At 40.0% G+C, this 27,795-nt stretch overlaps 2 protein-coding genes across 8 annotated transcripts in view; both read right to left on the reverse strand.

The window, feature by feature from the left end:
- Nucleotides 1–2,149: 2,149 nt before the first annotated feature.
- LOC110053887 (elongation factor 1-beta-like) lies at nt 2,150–7,769 on the reverse strand. Its single transcript, XM_089284044.1, has 5 exons — nt 7,624–7,769; nt 5,663–5,897; nt 4,718–4,784; nt 3,391–3,453; nt 2,150–2,430 (listed from the first exon to the last, which is right to left on the reverse strand). The coding sequence occupies exons 1-5, from the start codon at nt 7,701–7,703 to the stop codon at nt 2,213–2,215; spliced, it is 663 nt and encodes a 220-aa protein (XP_089140170.1). The 5' UTR covers nt 7,704–7,769; the 3' UTR covers nt 2,150–2,212.
- A 2,175-nt stretch (nt 7,770–9,944) lies between these two features.
- LOC110053888 (CLIP-associating protein 1-A-like) overlaps nt 9,945–27,795 on the reverse strand; it is a 46,925-nt gene continuing 29,074 nt past the window's right edge. For 4 of the 7 annotated variants that reach the window (XM_089284047.1, XM_089284045.1, XM_089284048.1 and 1 more), the window contains 19 exons: nt 27,515–27,684; nt 26,782–26,861; nt 26,020–26,172; nt 21,073–21,176; nt 20,437–20,500; nt 19,744–19,907; nt 18,862–18,940; nt 18,314–18,389; nt 17,968–18,035; nt 17,792–17,878; nt 17,217–17,273; nt 16,175–16,771; nt 15,222–15,336; nt 13,636–13,832; nt 13,093–13,221; nt 12,770–12,907; nt 12,152–12,220; nt 11,954–12,073; nt 9,945–11,082 (listed from right to left, as the gene is read on the reverse strand). In XM_089284047.1, the coding sequence (XP_089140173.1) occupies nt 11,020–11,082; nt 11,954–12,073; nt 12,152–12,220; nt 12,770–12,907; nt 13,093–13,221; nt 13,636–13,832; nt 15,222–15,336; nt 16,175–16,771; nt 17,217–17,273; nt 17,792–17,878; nt 17,968–18,035; nt 18,314–18,389; nt 18,862–18,940; nt 19,744–19,907; nt 20,437–20,500; nt 21,073–21,176; nt 26,020–26,172; nt 26,782–26,861; nt 27,515–27,684 (2,530 nt within the window). In that variant the 3' untranslated portion in view covers nt 9,945–11,019. The remainder of the gene's footprint in view (nt 11,083–11,953; nt 12,074–12,151; nt 12,221–12,769; nt 12,908–13,092; nt 13,222–13,635; nt 13,833–15,221; nt 15,337–16,174; nt 16,772–17,216; nt 17,274–17,791; nt 17,879–17,967; nt 18,036–18,313; nt 18,390–18,861; nt 18,941–19,743; nt 19,908–20,436; nt 20,501–21,072; nt 21,177–26,019; nt 26,173–26,781; nt 26,862–27,514; nt 27,685–27,795) is intronic. The other 3 variants (XM_089284051.1, XM_089284046.1, XM_089284050.1) reach the window with 1 other exon arrangement.

A 27,795-nucleotide genomic window follows, 5' to 3' on the forward strand; every position in this document is an offset into this window, starting at 1 on the left:
AACAACATGCAAAGATGTCACTATCGAAGGAAAATCTTTGTATTGGAAACTCCTGGAGCGAGCCTGGGATATATTTTGCCGGTACGAGATCTTCTTAAGAATACTGGCAAATATCTATCTTATGAAGAATTCAAGACCAAATACAACATTGAAGTCAATTCATCTATTATCGCCAAATTCTCTCTGCAATTCCCAAAAGTCTTAAAAATTAAAAGCTATGACTATTAAAAAAACTCTAGCAACAATCACAGAAGAAACTGATGTATATCAGCTTGCCTAAGGAAAAACATCCGTTTGTCTAAAATGCGGTGCAAGGATTATTACTCACTCTTCCAAGTGAAATGGGAAACACAACCAACATCAGTTCCATCATTGTCCAAACATTCCCCCTCGCCCCCCACTTCGCCAACAAATGGAATAACTTATTTGAGAACATCTCAAAAATGTCGGCAGACAATAAATTACGACCAACAAGGAACTTAAAAGAGAAGTTCATGCTCGTTCTCACGAGATAACAAATGAGCCATGTACGAATTCAAACTATGAAAACACTGACAAAAAGCTATGACTACTCACTTAAAAACAAACTCAGATGTTGAAAAACTAAAGAATCGCCGTAAGCAGAACTTCAAAGATGGGGTAAACAACACGCAGTTGTCTAAAGAGGATGCTCAACGAAGCAACTTAAATAATAAATACAGTCGAACCCGGTCGTTTAGGAGAGCTGGGACCATATTGGGTCAAAATTTTGTCTCATTAGCATATGGTAACTGCAGAGACTTACCCATGTTTTGAATGTTTTATTGATATGAGAAGTCGATTTTGAGAAAAAATACAGTACTTCCCATGGAGAAATTTCCGTCTCTTGTGCTATCCAGGAATATATGATGTTACAACACCGTGTTATCCATTTTTGGCGCTATTATAACAATCTGTCAAGTGGTTGCTTACGGAAGGTTAAAAACAAAAGAAATTTCAAACTTTAAGCTCTAAAAGTGGTCGCGGTCGCTTACGAGAGGTGGTCGCTTACAAGAGGTTCCCAACATAGTCATTTAACTGGGAAACTTTTGGTATTTTGGAAAACTGGTCGCTTACGAGAGGTGGTCGCAACAGGAGGTTCGACTGTATCTAAGCGTGACTCGTCTTAAAATATCCTGATTGTAAAGTATCCTGATTCTTTTCTTTTTTTTTTATTGTCCTTATTGTGTTCAATCCCCCCGGGGGTTCTCCCTTATATGGGCTATATAGGTATGTGCGGCCCCAAAGGGTTTATTTTTTCAGCCGTTTTGGTCATAAATAGGGTATCGATTTTGGCCATTTTGGTCATAAATGGGGTATACTTTTTGCACTCTAGACTTTAACTTTTTGCATTTGCTTTGGTCTGAACTAGGGAGCTAATGTTGTAAGGCCACAAGGCAAGTCTACAACTGGGCATTGATTTTAGGAACAGGTCATAAATTGGGTATCAAGTTTTTGATCAGGTCATAAATAGGGTAGGGAAAATCGCAGATTTTGGTCATAAATAGGGTAAGGGTTTTGGGAAGCGGACCACACACCCCCACCCCCACCCGCACCCAATTTTTTGTTGTTTTGAACAACGGATTTACATCATTTTATAATAAATTAATGATAACAAACAGTAGGTGATATAATAAATGATTATTAAAATCAACATTGTCATGGTGTTGTCATTCTAGTTGTCTAAAATTCATAATAGAGTCAAACCCCTATTAAGAGGCCACCTTTGGGGAAATGGGAGGTTGTCCCTAATAGGGATTGGTGTACTCTGAATATTTTTTTTGGATCGAGTTAACTGCTTAGTGAATTTGGATTCACGTCAAGACTATCATGATAAACATGTGCTTCAATGATTTTATCAGGCGTCTCTTTCTATTTCTGACTCTTATCTGTCACCGCCTTTTCCAAAACAAAGCCAAACTACATGTATTAAATTCTGGGTGGCAGTTTAACAGGGGTAAAGGCAATAGGAAAAACCTCATTGGGACAATCAAAAGGTGGCCACGGCCACTTAATAAAGGTGACCTGTTACTGACAATGATTTCGGGACTTTGATAACTGGCCGCTTAATAAGGGGTGGCCCCTTAATAGAGGTTCAACTGTATCACCGCACAAAATGCACTTTACACAGTTGGTGGTCTTTGTTTTGTGTTTATTTAATTGCATTTAACTTGACTATTCAAGTGTTATGACATTAGATCTTGTTAAAGGCAGCAACGTCCATAGACTGAACAAAATCTTCAAATTTTGTGATTTCCTCCTCCAGGAAATCTGTTGAGATTTTGTCGTCTTCAATGACACAGTTGATCTGCAACTTTTTGATGCCATATGCGAGAGGGACGAGCTTTGATGCACCCCAGAGCAGACCATCAGCCTCAATGCTGCGAACAAGCTTTTCCAATTCTTTCATGTCTGAAATCAAATGAAGTTGTTTACATACTGCAACTTTCAAGAACACACAAACTTTGAGTTCAAAAACAGTCTGTCTAACCACTGCATTGTGCAGTGTTGAAAAACCATAATCATGTACTTACATACCATTGTACAGTACATAGGCTAGTAGATAGCAACGAAAGCAATAATGAACAATGATACACAAAAAGAATTATTTTCTGTTTAACTCAAGCTCTGTTTATAGTTCTTGCTCTTTTTGGATTTGCAACTGGGAACTACTTATAAAATAAGACATCCCTAGATTCAATAATTATTGTCAAGGTAAAAAATAGGTCCGCAATGCGTCCTTGTGGTCTTATGCTTAGTTTTATTCCGTTCAGTTGGAGTGTTGTTTTAAATGTCAGTATCTGGGAGTTGAGTTGCTACAAGTGAGAAGGTAGAAAAGTTGTTATAAATTTTCAGTGGGAAATTTATGTCAGAATACTGTTTACTTACTTAATTTATCCTCTAATAATAATAATTTGTTTAGCTCTTAGTTCCTGTGGTACATAACACAACAACAATCTCTCAATTTAGCCCTATTCTGTGCAACATGTTGTGGCTTGTCCTATGTGAGACAGTTTTAACTCGCTGAGCTCGGCACTATTTACACATGTCAAGTGAACTTGTACAATAATGCAGTGTCAAGATGTTTTGCTTTTTAAATACATTACAACATCAATAACTGCATCGGGCCAAGTTGTCCATACCCCAGAACTTATCCCAGTTTCCATGGTTTAAGTGACTAAAAGACTTCTGTGAGAATAAAGTGTCTTGCCCAAGAACACAGCACAATGACCCTGACGAGGGCTTGAACCCAGACTGCTCAACCCAAAGCATGCTGACCATTGGGCCACTACACTTCCATGGCCTTATGCATCCTATGATTGCAAGGACACAAGGAGGAAAGATGACAGTGATAATATTTCTATTAAATACCTGTTTCGTCGTCCCAGGGCTTTACATCAAGAAGAAGACTAGATTTGGCTATAACTGTCTTTTCTAAATAGCACAGAAAAAAATATGTTAAATTAGTCATTTGGATTTTCCTCTGAGGAGAGAACCCACATGTTTAAGTGCCCCTATGATCAAATTCTTGATACCGGTATCCATTTTTTCACATTTTTGAACACAATAGGTCTTTCCAAGATATCTTGCCAAATTTCAACCTATTACATTAACTCAAAAATACCACACAGGTTGAAATTATAATAACAATTAGTGTAGAAAATTGCAAAAACATAATAATTCTTTAAGCAAATTGCTGTTAATACCAATTATTTCAACCTGTGCGGTATTTTTGGGTAAATGACGTCATTTACTCCAATTCTCAACCAAGACTTGGAAGAAGAAGAATTAATGGCGGTAAATTGTCTGAAATAAAGGTCCAAGAAACACGAGTTCTAATGTGCGTAATAGATTGAAATTTGGCACGATAACTAGGAATGACCTATTGTGTACAAAAATGTAAAAAAATGGATATCAAGAATTTGATCATAGGGGCACTTTGAAGGGGTGGGGATGACCAATGTGTAGTTCCAGAAAATATACATACCTCCCCCACGGAAGGAATTTTTTCCAAGACACCCCACCCCTCTGGAAATTCCAATTAAACTTGATACATTCCTTTAAATTTCTTAGTCTTAAAGAACCCCCCCGCCCCCCAGGAAATTCCAATCCCTTCTGTGGGAGGAGTATGGATATTTTCTGGTACTGCACAATCTGGAAATGGCTCAAGCTTTATTTGACTCCTAAAATAAACCAACTTAAAACTAAAACTCAAGCTAAAGTAAAACCAGTAGTGAGGTAAATAAAGATAAGGGAATTTTAAGATTCCACACCAGATCGATCTAAACCATCAACATACACGTACATGTACCAGTAATATCATCATATTTTAAACATTCTCTGCACCCAACCTTTAAGATACCTTGAAAGCCAAAATGTTTGTGTTCTATCCTAAACACTATAAATGAGACCAAAATCCTAACTTTACTCCCAGCTCCTTTTCACATGGGAGCTGCTCCACTTCCCAGGTAACGGTGCCAATTAAAGAATGACTGATAATCCAAGAATGTCCATTGCATCACAATTCAGCTGGTACTGGGTTTTGTGACAGTTAAACTTGTGGGATGCACTTCTCCATCAAATTTAAACTCTTGGAGAACAGAATATTTCACATTTGAGAAAACCTGGTTATCTTATAGAAAACACAACATGTACGTACAGTTTACATTAATTAAAATTTGCACTTTAAGGTACTTACTGTTAGCTTTCTTGGAAGCATATTGTTGTAATCTCTGTTGCTTAAGTTTCTCAGCCTCTTCATCATCCTGTAATTAATCCAAGCTCAGAATATTAAATCCACTTTTGGATGATTTCTTGGTGTGTGCCAAAATCATGACTTGAGTATTGTAAAAACTAGGGTATCTAAACGATAGTAACGCTGCGGCACATTCTGTTGATAGTGACACATTTTATGCAGTGATTCATCTACCTGCGCATGCCAAGACTTGCATTAACCTTGAATGCATCAACTTCATGCATGATGACGCATCGATGGCGAGGTGTGACAAGGGATCGTGACAAAAAAGCACATAGTGATCTAAACTATGTTTGGACGTAACGATACACATCAACCTCCCCTTTTCCAGATCACGAAAATTGAAAGATGTAGAAATTGTAGGAGCAGAAATCTAACTTATAAATTCTGTACTGGTATGCATTAAATGTCTCTAGAACGTTGACAGACTGTGCAGAGGACATGTCCATTGCAACGTGTGAAAATGCTAAAGCTTTAGCTTAAATTCATGTTTGGATGAAAAGGAATAGATTGCAGCATACATGTATATGAAATTATAGTGTTCTATGGTTTTCGTTTGTTTCAATTATTCTACAAGCTTTACAAACTTTCACATACCGCTTTAAGAACAAAAGTAATAGTTGTGAAAGTCAAGCACATCATTTCACTGGTAAATCAGAGCAAAACATAACTGGCCACGCGAAAAAGGACGACAGCTTGATGGTGTGACATCCTCGTGTTGTTCGTGGTGCAATGCACTCTGGTAAAAAGTGTTGCAGTGCACTCTGGTTAAATGCAATGCATTCTGGTAAAAAGTGATGAATTTGAGAATTCAGAGTTCGTAACGTTATACTAAAAATAAACAGTACTGTTTTAAATGCCCAGTCATCAACTGATCTTTACAATTACCTCTTCAGAATCTGAACCAAAGAGATCAAAGTCGTCGTCATCGTCTTTTTTGGTGCCATTGCTTACTGGTCCGGCACCATAGCTATCAAGATCTTTTTTGCTGCCAGGAAATGTGGCTTTTTCAGTTCCAAATGATGCTATGTGGTTATACCAGCGTAGAACATGTGGCAGATCTTCAGATGGACATCCAGAAAGTGCTTCAAACACTACTCTGTCACCTTGGGAAGGCACATAGCTGGCAACAAAACAAAAATACACTCTGATAATTCAATACTACAGGAAATAAATTTGAAAAGGTTGCTACATGATCAAAAACTAAACTGATGTGTTCTGTTCTTTGAGAATGTAAAGCCTGGGTTTCACCTCAGGACAAGCAATTTTCCACTTGTGCTTGCAGTAATGCTCATTCTTAGTTTTTTATGCAAAAGAAGACCAGGCTTATGACATCATTGCAGAATCCTGCATGGTTGTTACTAACAGCAGTTATGCATCTATCAATGTTAAGCCAGAGGGGGAGAAACCAGGGCATATGTGGGATATTTGGCTTCTATTACCTTCCCCACCCTTAGGAATTTAACTTAGAGTCTTGGCCCCAGAGTGGAGATGTTTGTGATGTTTAATTTTTTTGTGAGGAGAAATGAACTGAATCACGCCATCACAGTCATGTGCTCATCTGTGTGACCATCTTCAACAGGTTCTCATAGAGAACACAGCTGTTTTGGAGGTGAATACTTGTTTTCTAAAAATAAGAAAACTACTTCTCACTACTTACTGTCAATGTAAAGTGATGAAACAGGTCACTTTGTGGGGGGTTGTGTGGATTTTGAATCTACAGTCTCACTTTTTGTCAGACAATGATGCGTTGGAATTCTAACATGTTCCATCCTTTAAGAAGGAGAAATTATGCCTCTCTTGAAATTAACAGCCGGCTGCAGGGCAACATGCTACAGCTCTATCCTAGATTGTGGAAACCTTGTTCTGATTGTACCCATTTTTGGCCCTACAGTGGGGATTCTGACCAAAAAATATTCTGAAAATCTGAAAACTGTGTTCTCAATGAGAACTATTTCAAGATGGCTGCACAGAAGGGCACATGACTCTGATGATGTGATTCAGTTCCATTCCTGCTCACAAAAAAATTTAACATCACAAGCATCTCCACCCCTGGGGCCCAGACTCTTAGTCAAATCCCCAAGGGTAGGGAAGGTAATAGAAGCCAATGCCCCACATATACGCGGGGTCCACCCCCTCCCCCTTGGGCTTAACATTGATAGAAGCATCACCAATAATATGCAACCTTCAGAGAAAAGGTCTTTTGAAAAGTTCAGTTGTAGTCACAGTTACAGTATAATATCTGTCAGCTGAACTCCACCTGCCTGAATACTTCACAATTAATTAACACTCCAGGGTTCAGTGAAGGTAACAACTAATGCGATACAGCTTAGCTGTCATTTGAACTATAACCAAGCAGGACAGAAGAAAGCTTGGAACTGCCAAAGCACTCGATGTACAACTTTGTACACTGCCAAGATGATATCAACCTTGGAAGGATACAATATTCATAAAAGCTTCTCTGCCCATCACAAAACATTGAAATGTTCGGCTAACACAAAGTAATTAATAAAAGCAGATACAGACCATTCGTTTATTAAAGAATGAGGACTTTAAAGCTCAAATTTAAGTTACAGAACTTGAAAGTATGAATTTTATCATGATTTTATCGAACCCAGTGATTTGTTCCATGGTAAATCTTGATTTCTGTCGATACTTTTATCCAAAATAAAATTCTACTTTACTTGGTGGAATGTGTTTTCTTCTAAATGAAAGCTTACAGTAGCTTACAAATCAACTGCTGATCTTCTTTTAAAAGCGTAAATATTTTCCCTGCACGTGGAATAGAAGGTTTCTCTTCCGATAGCTATATGTTGTAAGAAAACAAGGGACAAACTAAATATACATACCCTTCGATGTAGCTCTTATCTTCGAGATATTTATTCAAGGTTTCCAAGCCTGATCTTGATTTCAGATCACCAAATCCCATCTTTTTAATTCGATGCTATGAATTTTCGTTCGTCCGACAAGTCTGCCAGCAAAAAGGGGAATAGGATATCCCAGCATGCATTTTTATCGCTGCTCGGACTAGTACCCAGTCTTAGACATTTTACATGTGAAGCACATTAGGCATTTTCGCCTATCGTCCACACTAAAACGCCCGAAATTAAAACACTGATGAAAACGGAGACTTTCGAAAACGGTTTCGAAAGTGGATCGTTAATGAAACGCATCGTTTTGAAAACGCTTCGTTTCTAGTGCCGGAACGGTGACTAAAAAAAAAAAGCGTCATATCCTGTCGCTTCCATCAACGCCTTAGTGCGGACGAAAGGCAAAAACGCGTGAAAAAGTATGCATTTTCGAATTGGTGTGGACGAAAATATTTTGCTTCATTTTTGTTGAGACAAAACCGGTACGTATTAAAACGCATTAGTGTGGCCGGAGCCTAAGTACCTATAACTAGCCCCAAGGGAAACAGTGAGTTTTGTTTACCCAATGTTCCCCGAGGCGAAGCCAAAAATTAAGCAGCCAACCCCAAAGGTGACACAATCCCCAATGTTCCCCGAGGCGAAGCCAAAAACAGCGAACCCCAAAGGTGACACGATAAAGAATGGTGTTATCTTTTGATGTTTTCTAGGTTCACCATGAATAAGAGCCATCTTTGGGGAGGGGTGGGGGAGTGGGGGGAGAACTATAATATAGAGAGGATGGTGGTACTCGTCGGAAATTTTGAAAAGAACACCAAGAGGCACCAAGATCCTGTTTTTTTGGGCGTGGCTTGAAATTGTTTTCGCCCTTAAGAGGTACCAGTTCTAAAACAACAGATTAACTATTTATTTCATATTTTTTTTATAGCAATAAAGACGAATGCTACTCGTAAAGATTATGAAAGCATTGTCATAATAAATTAGTTGATTGTCAAATTTCTCCTCTCAAGCTCCCGCTGTGGTTCTTTGAACCCTGTGACGCCCGGGGAGCCATATACGGCTACTTAATGGTCGTGCTCTTTATACCACTTGTGACGTCATCAATTTAGATGTCACCAGACATGATTCTTGATAAGCAGATGGTAGAGCTAGGATAGATCTATCCGCACAACAGTCGACAGCATTCTGACGTAGCAAATTGAAAAACGTTATCAGTTTTGGTGCAAAAATGGTCGTAAAATGGCCCACTATCCTATAATTGATCAAGGTCCCATTTACAGGCTTTGCCAGGAGCTCCTGGCTTTGCCCATAATTAACACCCAACTTTTTAGGGCAGCCAGAAAAAATATGAAACATAAAAAGTAGTGAGAGTAAAAGGGCTGAGGAAAAGGAAAGGAAAAGGGCAATAAAAAAAAAAAAAGTGGAAATTTTGTCTTATAAGCATGCACCAAATCAAACCATTCTACATTTTTGTACCTAATCTTGGGGAAATCTATCTGTTTGGTAAAAAAAAAAATAGCTTCTTCAGCTCAACTAAAACGGCATTTTTTTGGTGTACATATGGTCGTCAAAGGGTTGCTTGAACACTCCAATAGGTGCCAAAACCGCTTTTTTAACCCCTCAAAGGTACGACGAGCACCCCTGTCCTTCTTATATGGGAACCCCACCGGGTTCAAATTCCCCACCCAGCCATATGGTGTGAAATCCCACACCCTAATACCAACCATAGACGTCAAACCCCCCCCCCCTTCCCCCCCACGACCCATCAACTACCGTAGTCAAATGTTTGAGGTATGCCGGGGGAGTGTTGTTGCATCACACGGTATCAATGTTTGATCAGCAGCAAATTTAGAAACACATTCCCAAAAAGATTAGAGGGGAAGCACTCATAACGGGCTAGTGCGATAACCTGTTGAATAGACCATATTCGTATTCTCGGTATATTGGACCGGACGTAGCTTGCAATGGAGGCTCACGAGGGTGAATATCATTAAAAAGAGATTAATGTCATTTGCATTTGAAATAACTCCTCGCATTAGCCTCAGTTGCAAGCTAGTTCCAGGCCAACACCGAGAATTCAAATACGGCTTACAAGAGGATCGTGGGACTACAGAACTCAAACAATTTTTTTGGAAGATTATTCGGAAAAAAAAAAGAAAAACTGTTTGCTTTTGTCCTTCTTTTGTAGACTCCTGTCTCCGCAAATAAAGATAGTAGAAGATGACGGAGTAGGATTCCTCTTTGATAAGAAGATCGAAGAGTAGACTGAAGAGGAATGGAATTGAGAACAAGAATACACATGCTTTTTTTTACTTCGCAAGATTTTTAATGGTTTTGCTGTTTTCGACTGTAAGTTTCCTGACAGAGGTCGGAATTACCCATCTTTATAAAGATCGTTACAATGTACCTACGGTCTAGGTCATTACTTCACACATAAAACAATACGATATTTATTGCGCCCAAAGGAAGTCTATTTTAAAAATAAATATATTATTCCTTATCTCACAAGCAAAATCATACCTACAGCGGGCACATACATGGCCTTTGCCTAGATCCGATGCAGGGTTGCGTGACAACCTCACTCAAGGATTTGCGCCACGCTAATCTCTAAAAAAACGCAAGTCACGCAAATATTTGTAACGATGAAGTGCCTCTTTAGTGGAGCATTGCTTCCAATTTCAACGCTTGGTGGCAATATCAGGAATTAGATTTGTCTCTGTACTTCAGAAACAACAAGAAAACAAAGTCATAATACAAAATGAAAACGATAAAAAATGTACAAAGTTAACAAGATAAAATGCTGGCAAATTAAAAGATCTCGGTGGCAATACATTTGGGCCTTGTTCAATAATAGTTTACAATTCTAATCTTGATTTTTTTTTTTTTTCTTTGTAGGCCCTTTTCTAACTCAGTTGCTTCTGGAAAAACAACTCTCTCCTTGTATACAATCGCCAAGTCCTTGTGCTGATCGGCGCGGAGCGATTTAACAATACCAGAAAGGAAAACTCCTGTTAACAGCAATGGCGAAAGAACTTTTCAGAGAGCCTGGATCACGATTAACACGTACTGACAGGCTGCACAATGTGTTTAGAAATCGGCAACTGACTCGGCAGACTTGACAATATCTTAACGTTTGGGCGGATTCATGGTTTCACCGAAACATTATTCTCAACTAAAGAACCACATTTTTGGCAGGAGACCAAGTACAGTCTTGAACCGAGGAGACTAAGCGACGCTTCTGTGCCGGGTAGGACCTTTGTTACACGTAGAAACACCGTGATTAGCGATCGCCAATTTGAGTGGCTCGGTCTCTTAGAGAACTTTCCATCTCTCAACGGAGACTGTAAGTGAATATCTTCATAACTCGTCACAAGACTCTCACGGACGACGCCCACCGATTCCGGACTGGGACCTCTTGATGTAGAGATTGAGCAATTTCATCTGTTTAAGAAAACAGGTATAAAATTGAAATAACTTGGTTTATATAATTTGACATTACTAAGCTTACTGTCCACAAAGCAGATGATGATGACGATGATGATGGTGATGGTGATGCAAATTACAGGATTTCGATGACCGTTTGTTAGAGTAAGTCTGCGTAGCTGGCGGTTTAGCTGGTTGGGATAGAGGAACGAAAAGAGCGTGATCCGCGAAAACGAGCAGCGAAGCCGCGAGTGGCCTGGGAAGAATCTCCCATCAGACCCCTCGCGGTTTGGCCGCTCGTTTTCGCGGCTACGCTTAACGGCTACGCCGGCTGCTCGATCGCGCGCTCTACTGCAACTAAACCACCAGCTACCCAGGCTATAGGGTAAATAAAATGATGCCAGATGAAAAAAAAAAAAATTGTTGAGAGAAACTTGCCGCCAAGTATAGCGCAAGTGCAATTTTACAAATTTACTGTTGACTTGCAGAGGAATATACTCCTAAGAGCTCGCCTCCCTGGCCATTCACTCACGATCCCGCTCGCTCACTCGATCACTCTCCAATCATTTTTGAATTACTCGACTAACCCTTGAAAAGTCTGCTATCAAATCTGTAGCCACAGAATAATGACAGATGGTAAATTTTCAGCTTGGTGAATAAATGATAAAGATGAAATGCTCATTTGTCACGAGCGTTGGGTAAACAAAAAATCTGAATCCCCGACAGAATTGGAACTCGTGACCTCCCAGATACCGGTACCTGGGAGGTCATGGGTTCAAATCCTGTCGACGACTCAGATTCTAACTTTGTCCCACGCAGGTGACATATTCGTTTTATTTCATTTTGATCTATAACCGATAGTAATGAATTAACGAGGATAAATTCGAACCTTTGTCCCAGATAGCTCGGCCAAATGTGGCATTAGGGTCTCCTCACCGACTGAACTGTGAATCGCCACAAGACAAAACACACTAGCTTTACGGACACTGCTCTCCACATGATCATAACACTAAAAGAAAAAAAAAATTGTTTGGACAAAGGAATAAAGAATGATTCAAATAGCACGTAACATATAGCAGTTATTTACCCTAATTAAACCAGGCACAATGTCTGAAAGGTTCTCTCCAACCGTCTCGCTGTCAATATCTTCCACAACCTAAAAAGGAAAAAAACGTTGGGAAAATTAAGATTTTTATTACCCTTTAGAAGAGCATGACAAGAAGTGACATGGGGTGACACAGCCCGTTTAAAATCTTCATTTAACTGCTAGTCAACAAAAAGGCTGTGTTTTCTTACATAAAGCTGTCTTACTCAGGTATACAGTCATGTACATTGCATAAAACGTCACTTGTTTTCTTTTCACTTTGCTGGTGGTATCCAGTGCCTCGTGTTAATGCACAACTCGGTATGATGAGCCCCGGGTCAATCCACACAATTCAATTGTTTACGGAGTTCAATTGTACCTTTGAACGTAATTGTACCAATTACGACCGTGTTTAAATGTACAATCAGACTCAGTTCGCGCTAAAGTCTTTGTCTAACTTATGCAAATTAGAAACTCTGAACTCTTAGTTACTCTTGAAATCGCATATTTAATTAGTTTCCCTTGACAATGGCGCCAAGATGTCGCCGAAACGTCGGATTTATCTATCGTTAGTTTTTGCCTGTATATGTTTATCTAAATCATTGTTGATTACAATTGTACCTTGACTGTCATTTTCAGAGCAGCAAGATTGACGGGAAACTCCGCATCCCTGAGAACTGGGGAAAGTGCTCTAAGACACACTTCCGGTGGAAGATTCTTGGCGATTGTCCCGGCAGCCTCTTCGGCGACCCGAGCAACCTGCAACAAGTAGCGGCAAGAATGTGTTTAAAGAAGGGAAATCACGATAAAAACAGAGCCAAGGAAAGAAGAACGGAGAAATTTATACGCAGCACAAGTTGAAACACCAACGGGCTTACCATCAGGTCACTGTGTTAATAAACTTGCTGGAGAGAAAGTAGCAGTCGCATAAATGAACTCTTTACCTCTTTCTGCGAGTCCTTGTGAGCATTAAGAACAGCTTCAATCATTTTGTCGTTGCGTTCGTTGAAGGCATGTGGTTTAGTTCGCACCATATCCCTCAGGACCCGGAGTGACAACAAACGAACTGTAGGCTGTAAAAAATGGATGAAGTGAATACATGAACATGTACAAGTACTGTTCCTTTATTCATCCTAATGCCGTTAAATTGAGAAAACGGGCGACTGGTATGTTAAACTTATACTAGCTGGGAAAGGGTCCGCGCGAGATTCGAGTCCACACGTGTTCTGAGGAACTTATTGTCACTTGATTTGCGCTTGCTCCTTGTTACCTTTTTCCACTGTACAGTGATCAATATTTAATCTCTCCTGACATTATCAATACAATGTCAAACAGACAGGTAAGGAGAATAAATAGAATCATCAACAAGATATCAAGAATACGCTATGGTTGTAGGAACAATTTCTTTTTTGAACACGCGACACTGAAAGTTTCTGAAGGACTGAAGTGTGCTGAGATCTATCAATATAACATGCATTTGCTATCACCTCATCATCTCCAATATTCTTCATAATCAAAGACAGCAATATGTTAAAGTTGTCTTCCCATAGCTCAGGTGTCTCCTCACGGGCCATTCTCAGTAACTCTCCTAAAGCCTCTTTCTTGTCCTCGGACTGCATACCGGAGGGTGCCCCCAAGGGAACCATGACAGGAGATAAAGCGTCTGCGTTTTCTAGGGACACATCTGTAAAGAAATACAACTCCATGAGATGATTTAACCTCCACCTCTCTACAACGGCCCCTTTAGACTACTTATTAGGGAGCTTACGAAAACCACGACAGCAACGGCAACGTCGCTAATAAAACGTTTAATGAGGGAAACCATGGCTGTGCACGTGTGTTATAATTCTTGGTACATTTCTCTGCCGTCCTCTGCAAAACAACAACGTGAAATGACCAAGTTCTGCGTTGTTTGGAGAAGTAAGTAAGTAAGTAAGTAACTTTATTTAATGAGAGTAAAAACACTTTACAGTCATTGACTGATAAACTCGTGGCCCTCCGTTAAACAATTAAAATATAAATCACAAAGATATTAAAATATCTAACTATGAATAATAATAAGTATAAAACTGGTAAAATTACTAACATCAATAAAATGGACTAAAATCTTGTTGGTGCATGCGATACAAGGAGTTAGAGGACACTAAGAAATTGTGAAATGTTCAATGTTTGCATACCCCTTCTTTATAAGCTTGACGCATTTCTCTTTAAAAACATTAATGCTATCACAGGATCTTATATTAGGAGGTAGGGAATTCCATAGTGAAGCTGATGTAGAAGCAAAAGTTTTTCCTCCTTCTGTCGCTCTGTTGCTCTTAGGGCATCGTAGCGTGATGTGACTATAACGCGAGGATCTTACCGATATCACTCATATCTGAACTACGACGGCTAATTTTTTAAATTTTTCTTTCGAATTTATCGCTGCGTCCCAGATTCAGTTTCGTGATAGCTTTGACAGTAAGAAACAAAGTAAATGACTTAAGGGTACCGCGAGATTCGTAGGTAAAATATAAACTCATTTTTTAATCCACGTTGTCGTCGACGTCGCCGTCGTGGTTTCTTAAGCTCCCTATTTTGTACCGCCGGACGGTCCATATACATTTAATCTTATAATATTTTAACCTCTCTTCAACGGGAACGACCACTAAAGCGCGTCTCAACTGCCAAGATAACCTCAACAACGGTAGGTTAATCAACGACTGACGAGTGGTGTATACAAAACCCCATTTCTCTTTTGTAAAAGGTCACAAAAATTTATCCGTACCGCACGTCGTTGGTCTCTGTTTCTGTTTGGTTTCTGCTTTATTGATATATTTTGATTGTGTTACGTGTGTTACAAGATTCAATGAGCTTTTTTTTTTTAATTAAAAATGTTGCACCCCTCGGAAAAAATCAGGTTTCATATTGTACCCCCACCTCCCATAAGGACCACTTTCTTATGTCCCCAAGGGGCCCGTTGTGAGGAGGTTCGACCGTATATATAAGGAGTGACATTTTTTCGGTCACGTCATGCGAGTCTGATACCGTTAACATCACGCTTTCTTCAAAGAAGATTAAGGACAAAATCTGTTACCTTTATCAAACTGTTCATCACTGTGATCCATTCCTTCTAATGAGCGATCCAGCTCGTCCTCCACTTCACCGTTCTTCTTCCGGCCAGCAGTGAGGAAACCGTTTATTTCAGGAACCTGGAACACGTTGAAACAGAAATGTTAAAGGACGGAGCATTATTTTTGTGGAAGGGGGGGAGGGTGGTGGGCAATTTCTGGGGTATGATTTCGTTTTTTGGTAGGCAATAGCTTGTGCAAGAATGTTTTTTAGGTTTATTTTAATTCTTTTTTATACACAGGACCTGGATAGCAGAAAATGCTAGGAAGTGTAGTGATGCGGTTCTGTCCTCATGTAGCACACATCCCAAACAAACAAATGATCCCGACTGTCACTAAAAGATTCTCAAGGGGTACACGAGGTCAAGCAAATGTTCGCTTGCTTCCAACCGTCAGGAAAAACGCCTCGTGAAGTTTATTGCATATGGTAGTTTCATTTCATAGTTGTTTGTCTTGGACAAAGCCGGAAACAAGTGTACCTCAAACGAATACTCCTGCTCTATCGAATGCGTGTTCCAGGATCATTTGCGGGAAGTGTAAGCATGATCAGATAACGATAGCATTTTTCTTATAACAATCTACAATGTGTATTTAATAGTAATAACTCAGTGCCAAATTAACAGCGATGTTTATAGTAGACGTTTCGGGCCCAGCCCTTCCTCAGTGCTACGTTTAGCACTGAGGAAGGGCTATCCCGAAACGTCTACTAAAAACATCGTTTTTAATTTGGCACCGAGGTATTACTATTTACAACTTTTGAACTGTTTACTGTGCCGCGCAGCACCTGATCCTTTTGGATTACAAATATTTATTACAATGTGTGGTGACGGGTTGCTGTTCAAAAGGAACCACAGTCGTGCCAAAAAAAACATCAACTGAACATGCAAGCGAAATACAATTTTCTTATCTAATATCTTACCATGGGAAGTTTACTCACTGGATGAAAATCATTTTGTTGATCTTGATACTGCCTCGGGTCATACTTATGTCCCGCGGGTCTTTCCGCGCTTGGCGGTTCAGCCGCAGGTTCAGCCGCAGCAGTAGCTTGAGGGTTGTTTTCCGCATGGCCGGATGTGATGTCGTCACTGTTGTACCCGGATGAAACACTCGGGGCGTCTTCCGGTTGGCGAAGCGCGCCGTCCCCACGGTGAGGGGGTGGGGGAGATGCGTACCTTCCATCTAAAGACTCATTCGAGCTTACAGTCTCTATCTCGGTGCTGCTGTCTCTGTGAAAAGAGCTGTTGTTTGTCCGCGGTGAAAAACCGATTCTCGTCTGCCCGCCCCGAGGGCTTTGAGTTGTTTTCGTCGGAGTGGGTATCTTCGTGTGGTGCTCGGGAGAGCTCGGATGATCGGCTCGGTTTTCGTCCTTTATCGGAGACGCCCCTTTCATTGAGGATGACGACAGCGTTCTGTAGCCCAGTCTTAGCCTCGGTCTCTCAACCGAGGAGGACATACTGTCCACATCGTCAAAGGTTGAGGCAGAAGATGACGGCGAACCACGGCCAGCGGCAAACGGCTGGAGAAAACAGAAGTGGAGTAATGATTAGAAAAAGTATTAATGACAACTTAATATTACACTGGCGGATCTAAGAGGGGAGGGGGGGGGCAGTCCCTCTCCTCCTATTTTAGGCAAAAAAAAAAAAAAAAATCCCAGGAGGAAGAAAAGCCGGCAGGGGCAAGCAATCCCCACCCCCATAGCTCAAGGTCTGGATCCGCCACTGCATTACACCTGCACGAACAATTAACATACAGCTCTATGAACGGGGTTCAACACTAATCGTTCTTATCTTGCGAAAAACAGAAGGAGCACACGTGTCAAATATTGAAAACGACTAAGGGAATTTTTCAAATTTGAAAACAGACGCCTCTGTTCAAAAGATAATAGAACAAAGGGACGCCGAGAACTGCTGAGAATACATTAAGAATTCTTAATGACTTAACACATTAAGCAAGTGACATACCTCGGTACCCTGGGTACTACTTTTGAGATGATTATGAAGCAGTTTAGTGGCACCATCCTAAAGAAAAAGAAAATCAACACACATGTTAGTCTATTAGTTTTGTATGCAGAAGAAAACGTGGTGCGAATAACTTCGCTCTGAAAACAAGATAAGGATTCAAAGTATTGGTTGACTTTTCAGCTGTTCCTTTGTCACCATAGCCAGCTGACAAAACAATTTCGCTCCCAAAAATCGTGAGATAAGGATTGTTTCCATTGGCCCTGAAACACCCCACTGGGCGAATGGTCAGTTACGATTTTTATTTATTTATTTTTAATTTTATTTAAACGGCTTAGCCCTACGCTCTTCCCGAACGTTAGATGTTTTGACGTCGTAACTGTTAAACACATGGGCAAAAGGCAAAGGTTTTACTTAACTCGTGTTCAATTTATAAACATCTAAAAAATGCAACTAATAATCTCAGAAAATAAGAAGTTACAAAAGGGATATCTGCAAGACGTTGCTTAACACGATGCTTCGTATGAAAGTAACGCAGAGAACAAAAAAGCAAAAGAAAGACTTATTTTATCCATTACCTGAAATGATTTAGGCAGTACTGTTAACATCATGCTGAATTCTGGAGTGTTCAGTTCGAACAAAGCTACAATGACGGCCGCGGATTCCTAGCGAAAAAACATAGGGAAGTAATTATTGTAACAAGAAATAATTATTCACCAAAATTTTTCAAGTTGAATAAATTAGCAACAATTACCTTTCTCACGTCTGCGCTCTTAGGCTCCGTGGTCCACGTGATTATCCTGGAGACCGCCAAACGTGTTTCTTCGTCAAGTTAAGGTCACCAAATGTCTCTAACAAATCCTGAAAGCTTTTTTGGCACTGATTTCAAAATAAGACACAAACCAAATTTAGGGCAATTTAACCTAGCCTATTCCAGCCAGCAATAGGCTAGGAATAGCTTTTCCTTTTTTCCAACCATGATCTTTTCTTCAGTATCTAAAATTCACGTACCATCTCCTAACAAGTATTAAAGAAACCTATGGAGATCAGTGAGGAGTATTTGCATCTTGACATAAAGTTATAACAAAGCAAAAGGATACCACCAGAGTTGGTAAAATCACTTGGATCCATTAGGCCAATCAAACCTTGCAAATACTGCAAGATGGCTATTTTGACCTGCAACACAAAGATAACACATTTTAAAAGTCAATGCGAACACGCTGTCTCACGATAGGGGAATCTCTGTTTACAATATTTGCCTCGTTAGCATACGCGATTCACTTTCTGATCAAGCTACAAAAAAATCAGTTCTGAACATTGAAAGGGTATAATACAATTAACTGTCACAAGGAATTTGAGAACGATGTATTAAATAGTTTTTGTGCCACGCAGTTTTAAAACTCAAAATTTAACAAAGAATGCAAGGGTTTGTTAGCGCTTTTGCCACCCAGAAATTTTGCAGTATTTGAAAGACAATATCTCCCTCAATAGTACACCCAAAGAGCTAAAACCCTTCCCATGCACTGAGTTTCACTAGCTCTTTAACTGTTTGGATTCAATTCATATCTGACATGACACCAATAAGCGTTCGAGAATTCGGCGAGTTATTACAAGGAACGGTTGGAGCTACCAAACACAATGTGAATACCTTGAGGTTCGGCGTCTGAGTTTGATCCGTGATGAATCTTGTTAAGATACTGAACTGAAGATCATATGGAAATGAATCTCTGGAAAAATAGAAAGAAAGACAAGTCACAATCCACAGGATTTAAGCTCAACGTATTCTTTAACTTTTACCTCGGTTTCATCTATAAACAAGCACCTTATAATTCCATTCAATCATATCGTTATCACTCGTGGTTGCAGCTTTTCTTTTTGGGGTCAGTCTTTCTGTTGGTTTTCCTCGCTTTTCAACCAATCGAAAACTCAAGTGCCCGAATTGATTGGCATGTGACTACGTTTTTGTATGTCTTCGCCTCAGACCACCTTGACTTTTGATTAGCTAACCAACAATCACAAAGATATCAGATAAGAAAAGATATCAGAAGTTATAGACTTCTTCACGCGGCAAAGGTCTGGCAGGCGTGTGTTACTAATGTGTATTTTTCCACTAAATATATATGAGGCACTTAAAATGACGATTGTCAATCTTGGCTACAAGAGATTAAGGTAGGTTAAGTCTGCATACGAGCCCAAGTGGCCCATCAGTCCGAAGTTTATCTCTGGTTTCTGTAGCATGAAGTGATTACGAGTATTTCTACTCCCCCCTGGATGGGATGCTAGTCCATCGAGGGGACACCCCCAGTATTAAAGTCGCCGGTACCCTTTTGTACACCTGGGTGCAGAGAGGCACTGTGAGAGTAAAGTGTCTTGCCTACGAACACAACGCAATGTCCCTGGCCAGAGCTCGAACCTGGACCGCTCAATCCGGAGGCAAGCGCAAAAACCATGAGTTCACCGCACCTCAAGAACCATAAGTCACCACCCTGAGCTACAAGAACAGAAAGGTTATTCTAATCACCATTTTTACCTGATCACATCCAACACTCGTACCACCTTTGACTGCAACGAACTCAATAAATCTGTACCAAGCTTGGTGAGAAGGCGTGACAACAGAACGAACAACCAATCATGAAGATCTACTTTGTTGACGACTATAAAGTCACACAACGCGTCTAAAAACAAACTGTAAACCTACAGACAAATACACATCAAAAGATTACTATAGTTATTGACGTCTCTGTGTTTTTCGATAAATTCTTTCACCAGGTAAGTGAAGTTTTAAGACCGGCATTGAACAATTGGGAGTTATAATTTCACTTACATTACTTGAACAACGACTTCGAACAGCTAATGTTTTTTACGCCCTGTTTGCACTTCTTTTAAATAAAGAACCCTTGTCAGCTTCCGCCATTTTCGATTCCATCAAAATTATCGATAATTGCATGGTGAAGCGAAATTTTATTGCTTTTCTGTAAGTTGCGTTCCTGAAAGTATGTTTAGTTATCTTAAGTAGTTTCACAGTGATTTCCTCCGTTTCGACATGCTCCGAATAAAATATGATAGCCAAACTCTCGCATGTAAACAAAAACAAAGGTGTGGCTGACCAGAGCCTTCTAAGTGAAGCCAGTGGGAGTGAAGTCTCCTGCACCGTATGCTAAAACAAGGTTTGAAATAAAATAATAAGTAAAACACTAATAATCCGTTACAGATGATGTTTTACCTTATTGTGTGGATCGAAAAACAATCTTGTGAGACATTCCTTTATCCGTCCAAGTTCTATTTGGCTGTTGGCGACAAAACCAAGAAACTACGGTAAGTTAATTCGATGTAACTTCCCTTTACTAGAGAAGATTTCATTTGAGTGTCAAAAAACCAAAGCCAGAGTTATCACTCTGACCAATCACAAAGGACGCAGAAAACCCGGTGAACCAATCAAACTTGAAGTAATAACACGTAGCTGACGCGAAGCGCGGGAAAACGTGTGCGGGGGAGTCACGATTGGTTTTGGTTTTACTTCTGATTGGATGAAAAGTGGAGCGAGTTTTTTAAGCCGATCGTGCGGTGCAGTGATGCAAAAGCAATCACTCTCCGACACTTCATGAAAACCACTCTATCTTATCACAAACTTAAGCAAGCAGTTTTCTAGAATATAGGAAATAACCAACTAGGAAAAAAACCTGACCAAAACTCTCCTACGAGAACTTTTGCAAAATGTTATAATAATAATAGCCAACTTTATTTATTGAGGGTAACACACAACAGTTATCATTGAAAAACCAGTGGCCCTCAAAAAGGAGAAAGGAGAAAGAAAAAGGAGAATTTATAAGATGAACAAAACAAAAACTTGAGAACAAACCTGAGAACGCCAGAGTTTAGAAGAAAACTTTGAAGACATATGACACCGTCCCGTCTATCGGACCATACATTACTGCTGGTTAAACGAACGATCTCTGCCACCTCCTGAAAAACAAATACGAAAACCACAAGTCAGGGGGGAGGAACGTAAAAAGAAAACTTGTCCGGTGTCCTTGGCTAAACGAACAGTGCAGAAACTTTACAAACTAGTTAAAATATTTAAATCACTTCACCCCATTCTATTTTAGACAGAAACAATTCACAAAATGCATCACAATAAAGCGAAATTATTTTGACGAGTTATTCTTTTTAACAGACACTTGTCTAAAACAAAAAGCCTAAACAAAAATGCTCGTCATGAGGTCTGTCACAAGGTCACAAGGTTTGTAGTTTTACAGCTTTCTTCAACCAAATACATACTAGTTACATCCATACCTAGTTACATACAGTTATGCAACCATTTTGAGAAAATCAAAGTGACTCTTGAGACATACCACAGTGAATCACGATTAATTAAGTGTTGCAAAACTATTCTATACCGGGCCACAGAAAATACAGTGGCAATAACAATCAATGCCGCGCACGATGGGTAGGTTGGGGTACTACCTGATTGGCTGTATTTTCTATGGTTTGGTATAAAAACTACGAATCAATCTCCGCTTCAGGTAGACTGCGAGTAGTCTCTCTTTCGCTTAGTCCGTCGTGCGTGACGCGAAAGAAACCCGTGATAAAAGCTGAGACTTCGCGCGGCCATTTTTTTTTTTCTCGCGGTTTTCTTTCGCGTCACGCACGAATGACTAAGAGAAAGAGGGACTCCTCGTAGCCTACGTGTCGGAAAATGTTCGACGAATTTCCGGCGATGCAAAAACCTTAGTAATGGCTCGATAATCTAAGCCAAACTGCTCAGAAGAGTTCACTTGCAATATGTTTTTGCTTCCCGCTGTTTACAGCTGGATTGCCGGCAATGTATGACCCTTTTAATAGTTGCGAGAAAGTAAACCTGCCATACAATAACTGCATAAGTAATGAGGAGTCAAACTGGGAAATTAGTTTCCCGGTAAGACGTACGGCTCGGAAAGTATATCAGTAATGAAAAATAATGCCCTTAACCCTATACATCCATCTGAGTAATCCTTCCCTTTTCAGTACCGAAAAACGTGACACGAATAAGAAATATTCCACTCAAAATGCTTTATCTGGCACTGAATTGCTCGTGACGACAAAGAATGCAGTAACATGAATTTCAAGTGATTCCAAATATAGCACAAATTGCGCACGGGAAAGTCTTTCTAAGAAATAAACAAACGCAGAAAGTGAACAAATGACATATTTTTCATAACATAGAGCTCTAGGAAATGCAAAGCAAATATCAATTCACTCTGGGAAGAAACTCGAAATAATCAAAATATAGAAAATGGAAAAAATATGCAAGTGACGAACGAAGAAAATAAATATTTTCTCATTTTAAAACACGACAGCGGTTAAATTCTTAATAACGCAAATTGTGTTCATAACGTAATAACACGCGAGACATAGGTTAAATAATGGGGCATTGCAACCACGAGAAACTTCATTTTGCCTTGTTATAAATAAAAACATTCTTGACTGGATCAGAAAGGACCCTTCGAATCTTTACGAAAAGAAAAGAATAAATACATAAATTTTACATGATTACGCATGCACCAGTGAACAACAAACTACATTTTCAGGAAAAAACGCAAAAGATCAGTTACTTAGCCAAGTTAAAGTTGAAATATGTAAAGAACCTTAAAGCTGAAACTCGAGTTTCCTTGTATGAATACTTGCCTTACAGGTGAATTGTCAATAAGCTCCGTATAAAATAAACAAACTTCACCATATTGCAAGCCGCTACAAACCGCTACAAATCTGATGTACAACTGTATTTTCATAAATTTCATCAGAACAGAGCCCGCTTCGTTGTTCGAAGCTCGAGGAAAAACAAAAAAACATCACTGACGGTTCCCCAACAACAGCGTAATTAATCATAGCTATAAACGATTTTTGACATCGAAGGATCATGAAGCTCTGTGGTTTCCGCTCGCGTGTAGCACTAATTTTGTTCCTTTTGCCCGGAATAACAACACAATGAGCTACGAGACTCACAAACACAACTTTAAAAACGTTACGCCGCGTGTTTCAAAAGTTGCAAATGCGTTTCAATACAAAAATAATAATAATTCGGGCAAGAGATCGAAAGGCCACAATTCGGTGCCCTAGCTGCCTAATGTACCGTGTACATATAACGAATTCACACTCCAAATTCACAAAATGGACATTTAAACTTGTTATTCGAGGCCTAGACTAGCACTTACTCTCTAAATGTAGAATGCTAGTTGGAATTTAAATCAAACCAAACAATAACTACAATTCACGAATAGAACTGGTCGCACTTCGTACCTGTCGGAATAATTTAACACGGCTTGGGCGGATGTAAAGAAAAATCCCTTTTCTGAGGCAGTATTTAAACCACAACCACTCCTCTCTTGGATTTCCAGGAAAAACAGTTCTGACAACGCAGCGTCTATAAACAAAAAGGTCGATTCGAAGACGATGGCATGGAAGCACGGACCATCGCTTTGTCTTCAAGCGCATTTTGACAGCAGCTCGGCCTGTGGTCATTATCTTATTCAGCCACTTCTCCGTTGTCTCTTTCCTTCAAACGACGCTAAACTACGCTGTAACCTAGCCATAAGTTCTAGTTTTCACTTCAGTTTCTTTCAAGGAGAATCTCGAGCAGTTTGCCAAGCATATTTGCACGTTTTGTTTCAAATGAACGCTTCGCCGTTCAACACTGTATCAGACAGGTTAGACTGTTGTGTAATTCATGAGCTATCCACCGCATTAACATACACCACTGATAACCAATTGTTTTTCAATCAATCTGACTTCGCGCGGCATAAGACAGTTTACCACGGCACCAAAGCGATAGCTTTAATATTTCGATTTTGGGTCAAGAGTATGTACGCGTGTTTACGGTGATATTATTGACATTGAGAAAAACTTGCTTCAGGTTGAAAGACAAGAATAACACAAAAAAATTATGAATAATTGATGAGCCAGGCTAGGACACAAAGAAACAAACAGCTGTAAGAGAGCTTTGTTTTCATTACACTAGAAATGCATAAACTAAAATCGAATACAAAGTTCTGACTCTCGCGCATTTCATGTTCAGAGTAACGCTAGATTTGTTCGCCTAACGCTTTCGCCCGTTAAAGAAACCTTTACGCTTTTTTCTCACATAAATAGCAGGTACAATTTACATAACATAACAGTTTTAATAAAAAGACAAGGATTTTTTGAGTGTCATTTAAACTAACATGTTTTGCCCGTTTAGCCATCGTAGAATTGAAAGGTTTTCCTTCAAGTTCTCGGCATTTCAAAACTTGCGAAAAAAAATGCGAAGATTATTCGAGACGGTTCCTTAAATCAAAACAATTATTTAATGCTCTGATTATCCTGTAACTGTTCCTGTTCCAACTATTAAAATTAATTCTTCGCTAAAGTAGTCACACATTACTGTCGCACAAGCTAAGAAATCGTCGAGATTGAATGGTAGAGCTCGTTAGAAAGTTTGTATGATTCCAAATGTTTCAGACTTTTGGGCTCAGGCATAAAAGCGACGCTTTGAACTACACCTACGACTTGTGACAAACCATGGTCGAACCTCGACCTTTCCAGTCTAACCACAAAGAAATTAAATTTAAACACTTCGGTGAATATTGAAGAGATTGAAAAAAAAACAACAACAATAGCCCCTGAGGATAAAATAAGTTTGTAAAAATAGATTTTATCAAGTTAAGATTGACCAGCGATTTTGCTAATTTTAGTAGTAAATTGAGAACGGTAGACCTTTGACTGTATATTTACAAGCTTATCGATATTTTATTCAGATTTCTACTGTGTACTATTCTAATGTTTTAGGTTCAGTCATAAAAGCGACGCTTTAAACAACACCTAGGACTCGCCAGAAACCGTGGCCCGACCTCGACCTTTCCAGCCTAACCACAAAGAAATTAAATGTAATCACTTAGGTGAATTTTGAAGAGATTGAGAAAAAAAAAGCAATAGCCCCTGAGGATAAAATAAGTTTGTAAAAACAGATTTTATCAAGTTACGATTACGTAACCATTTTGGCGGAGTGATGGTCGATCATTGAAGATCTTCAAAAAATTGTCGATGAACAGTTGTTTCCAATTCTCTACCCGATTTAGTTCAGGACTCCTTCAACTGGTCTCGTTTATGTTGCAAAAACTTTCACATACAATTGAAATTCCGATCTCATTTCAGGTAAGAGGCGTTTGAGAATTAAGGGTTTTATGCATCCAATATTTTCCTTGTAGCGAAGATCTTTAGACGAATTTACTTCTAACTCTCCATACTCTGTAGTTCATATTCCTCCCCCAGTGTAACAATTACCAAGCGTTTCTCTAGATGTCGTAATGTTTAGTGTTTGCATGATCTTAACTTGTGGGGTGCTCAGCGCTTAGTAGGCTCGATTACCAGCCGCTGTACGGGAAAGGAACCCGCGCTCCTTCCTCGGGAAGAAACGAAGCCCGGACTTGAGAGAGCAGCGGACATCAAGCGCAAGTGCTGAACAGGTCTCTTAATTTTGGCAAATTTACACTGGATTAAGATATTTCGTGCCTTACTTAGCCTGCAGGCGCTTTCCGTGTGTTCACGAGTTATCGGTATTAGTTCGTGATCGTGTAGATTTGCCGCCAAGTTGGCTTAGGAGAGGTGAGCGGGGAGGAGGTCTGGGCTTACTCCTCACTCCTCCCTCTTGCTCCTCTTTCAGCCTCATTACTACCCCCTAGGACGCTTTTTCGCCTCTCCCCAAGCCTCTCTCGAGTCCCAATCCAAGATGGTGTTCGCTCGATCAAAGCGCGCTCGCTCGCCAAAATGCCTTGCTGTGATCAATTCAACTTACGTTTCCAGGTTCCAATACTTTATGATGATTTCGAGATCCTTTAGAGCTGTAAGACCTCTCTGATGATATACTCGCTACATCACTATCATCATCATCAGAACACTGCGAGTTTGTTGAACCAAATGAATATTTCCTCCTGGAAGGACTTTTATGCTACAACAAAAACAACACAAACAAAAACCCCTCAGATCAAACTATTAATTCCGGTGTGGGGGTCCTCAGGCTTCAGGTATATGGAAGGGTAGGAATTTCACAAGTTGAGGTTTATGAAAGGGCAGGGATACCTGTCGTTTAGATACGTGTACGGGAACTGGATAAATAAAACCTATTTTTGGATATAATCTCTTCTGGTAATGCCGGATGTTCTCTCATAGTATTGTTCATTGTCTTCACTCCAAGGGTTTAGAAAAGAGATGCAGTGTTCTGAGGCAAGTACGTGAGAGAGATACCAGGGTAAGGGATTGGACCTCGGGACGGAGCTTCGGAGCTCCCCGTTCAAAACTTTGTAGAGACCCCACCCCGGCTACCTTGCCTACCGGTACCCATACATTTCTTATAAACGCCGGTCTGACAATTTCGTGGTACATCAAGATAAATATTTCACTGTTCATGGTTTTCTTTATTCTCAAGGCAATTCTACCGCAGGGTTATAATGAACGAATAAGAAAAACGACAACCGAAGAGTTATACAATGAAAACAAGACTTCTAATAACAGGTGAAGGTGACAACTATAAGAGTGAAGACTGGAAAGAGCGACTTACCCAAGCGTCCCAAACCGCTGCTTCAGTGACGCCTTTAGCTGTGGGCTCACCTTGACCTGACTGTTTCGCCAGAGGAGGATCTACAACAAATATGGACGAGATAAACATAGAATTCTTCGGATTGCGCGTGCGATAACATGTGTCTGGAGGCAAGCACATATTCTATGTAACCGAAATGTTTGCATGGGCTTGATATACAAAGTACGTCAGCCCCACTATACCAATGTCTCGTGATTTTGGTAACGTGCCCTCGCCGTGCCGCCTACTAAGACTGGTAACTAATAAAATTCTCCAAGACTGTTGCAAGAGGAAATCTCGGACTGTTGACCATGTGGAGAAACTCAACCTGCCTATTTACATTCTTCCGAGTTAGCTTGTGCCTCTGTTCCAATATGAGTCTTCCTGTGAAACCATTCATATGAATAGTTCGCAGAGAGACTCGTTTCTGCCAAAGAGACACAAGGTAAGTCTAAAATGGCCTAAAGTACATCGAGTTCCCGAAAACATCACCGAAAGAGTTAATCGATCTAATCAAAGTAACCCCAAGTATGCTCGCATTGCGGAACAAAAGAGTTGCTGTTTCTTCATCTTGCAAGGTTTTTAACCCAGACGCCAAATTTGATTCACTTTCCACAACCTGTCAAAAGCCTAAAATTCCCACCTAGTTTTCTCTTTACTTAGTTTTCTTGTATGCTCATTCAATACTTTATTCATTGTTTCTCATCGTACTTACTGTGTAATGGACTGGTCTTTTTCATCACGGGCAAGTGACTAGGACTGTAACCTCTTTCCACACTCAACCGCCTGTCTCCTCTTCTGTCTGGACTCGTGTCTCGACTCGCTCCGCGTGAGCTCGCGCGTGAACTCGCGCGTGAGCTGCATTGAGACGCGGTTCGCGCGCGACTAAGAAAAATAACAAAAGGAGACATAAGTTAGAAACTGCAGCAAATTACGCCGTCCGTTGTGTGTTAACATGAACGCGAGGAAAGTGAAAATAAACGGTCGGGTACTAGA

The sequence above is a fragment of the Orbicella faveolata genome, unplaced genomic scaffold (genome assembly GCF_042242905.1).
Source record: "Orbicella faveolata isolate gen_17 unplaced genomic scaffold, um_ofav_v1 contig_13, whole genome shotgun sequence".
In the NCBI taxonomy this organism is placed as follows: Eukaryota; Metazoa; Cnidaria; class Anthozoa; order Scleractinia; family Merulinidae; genus Orbicella; species Orbicella faveolata.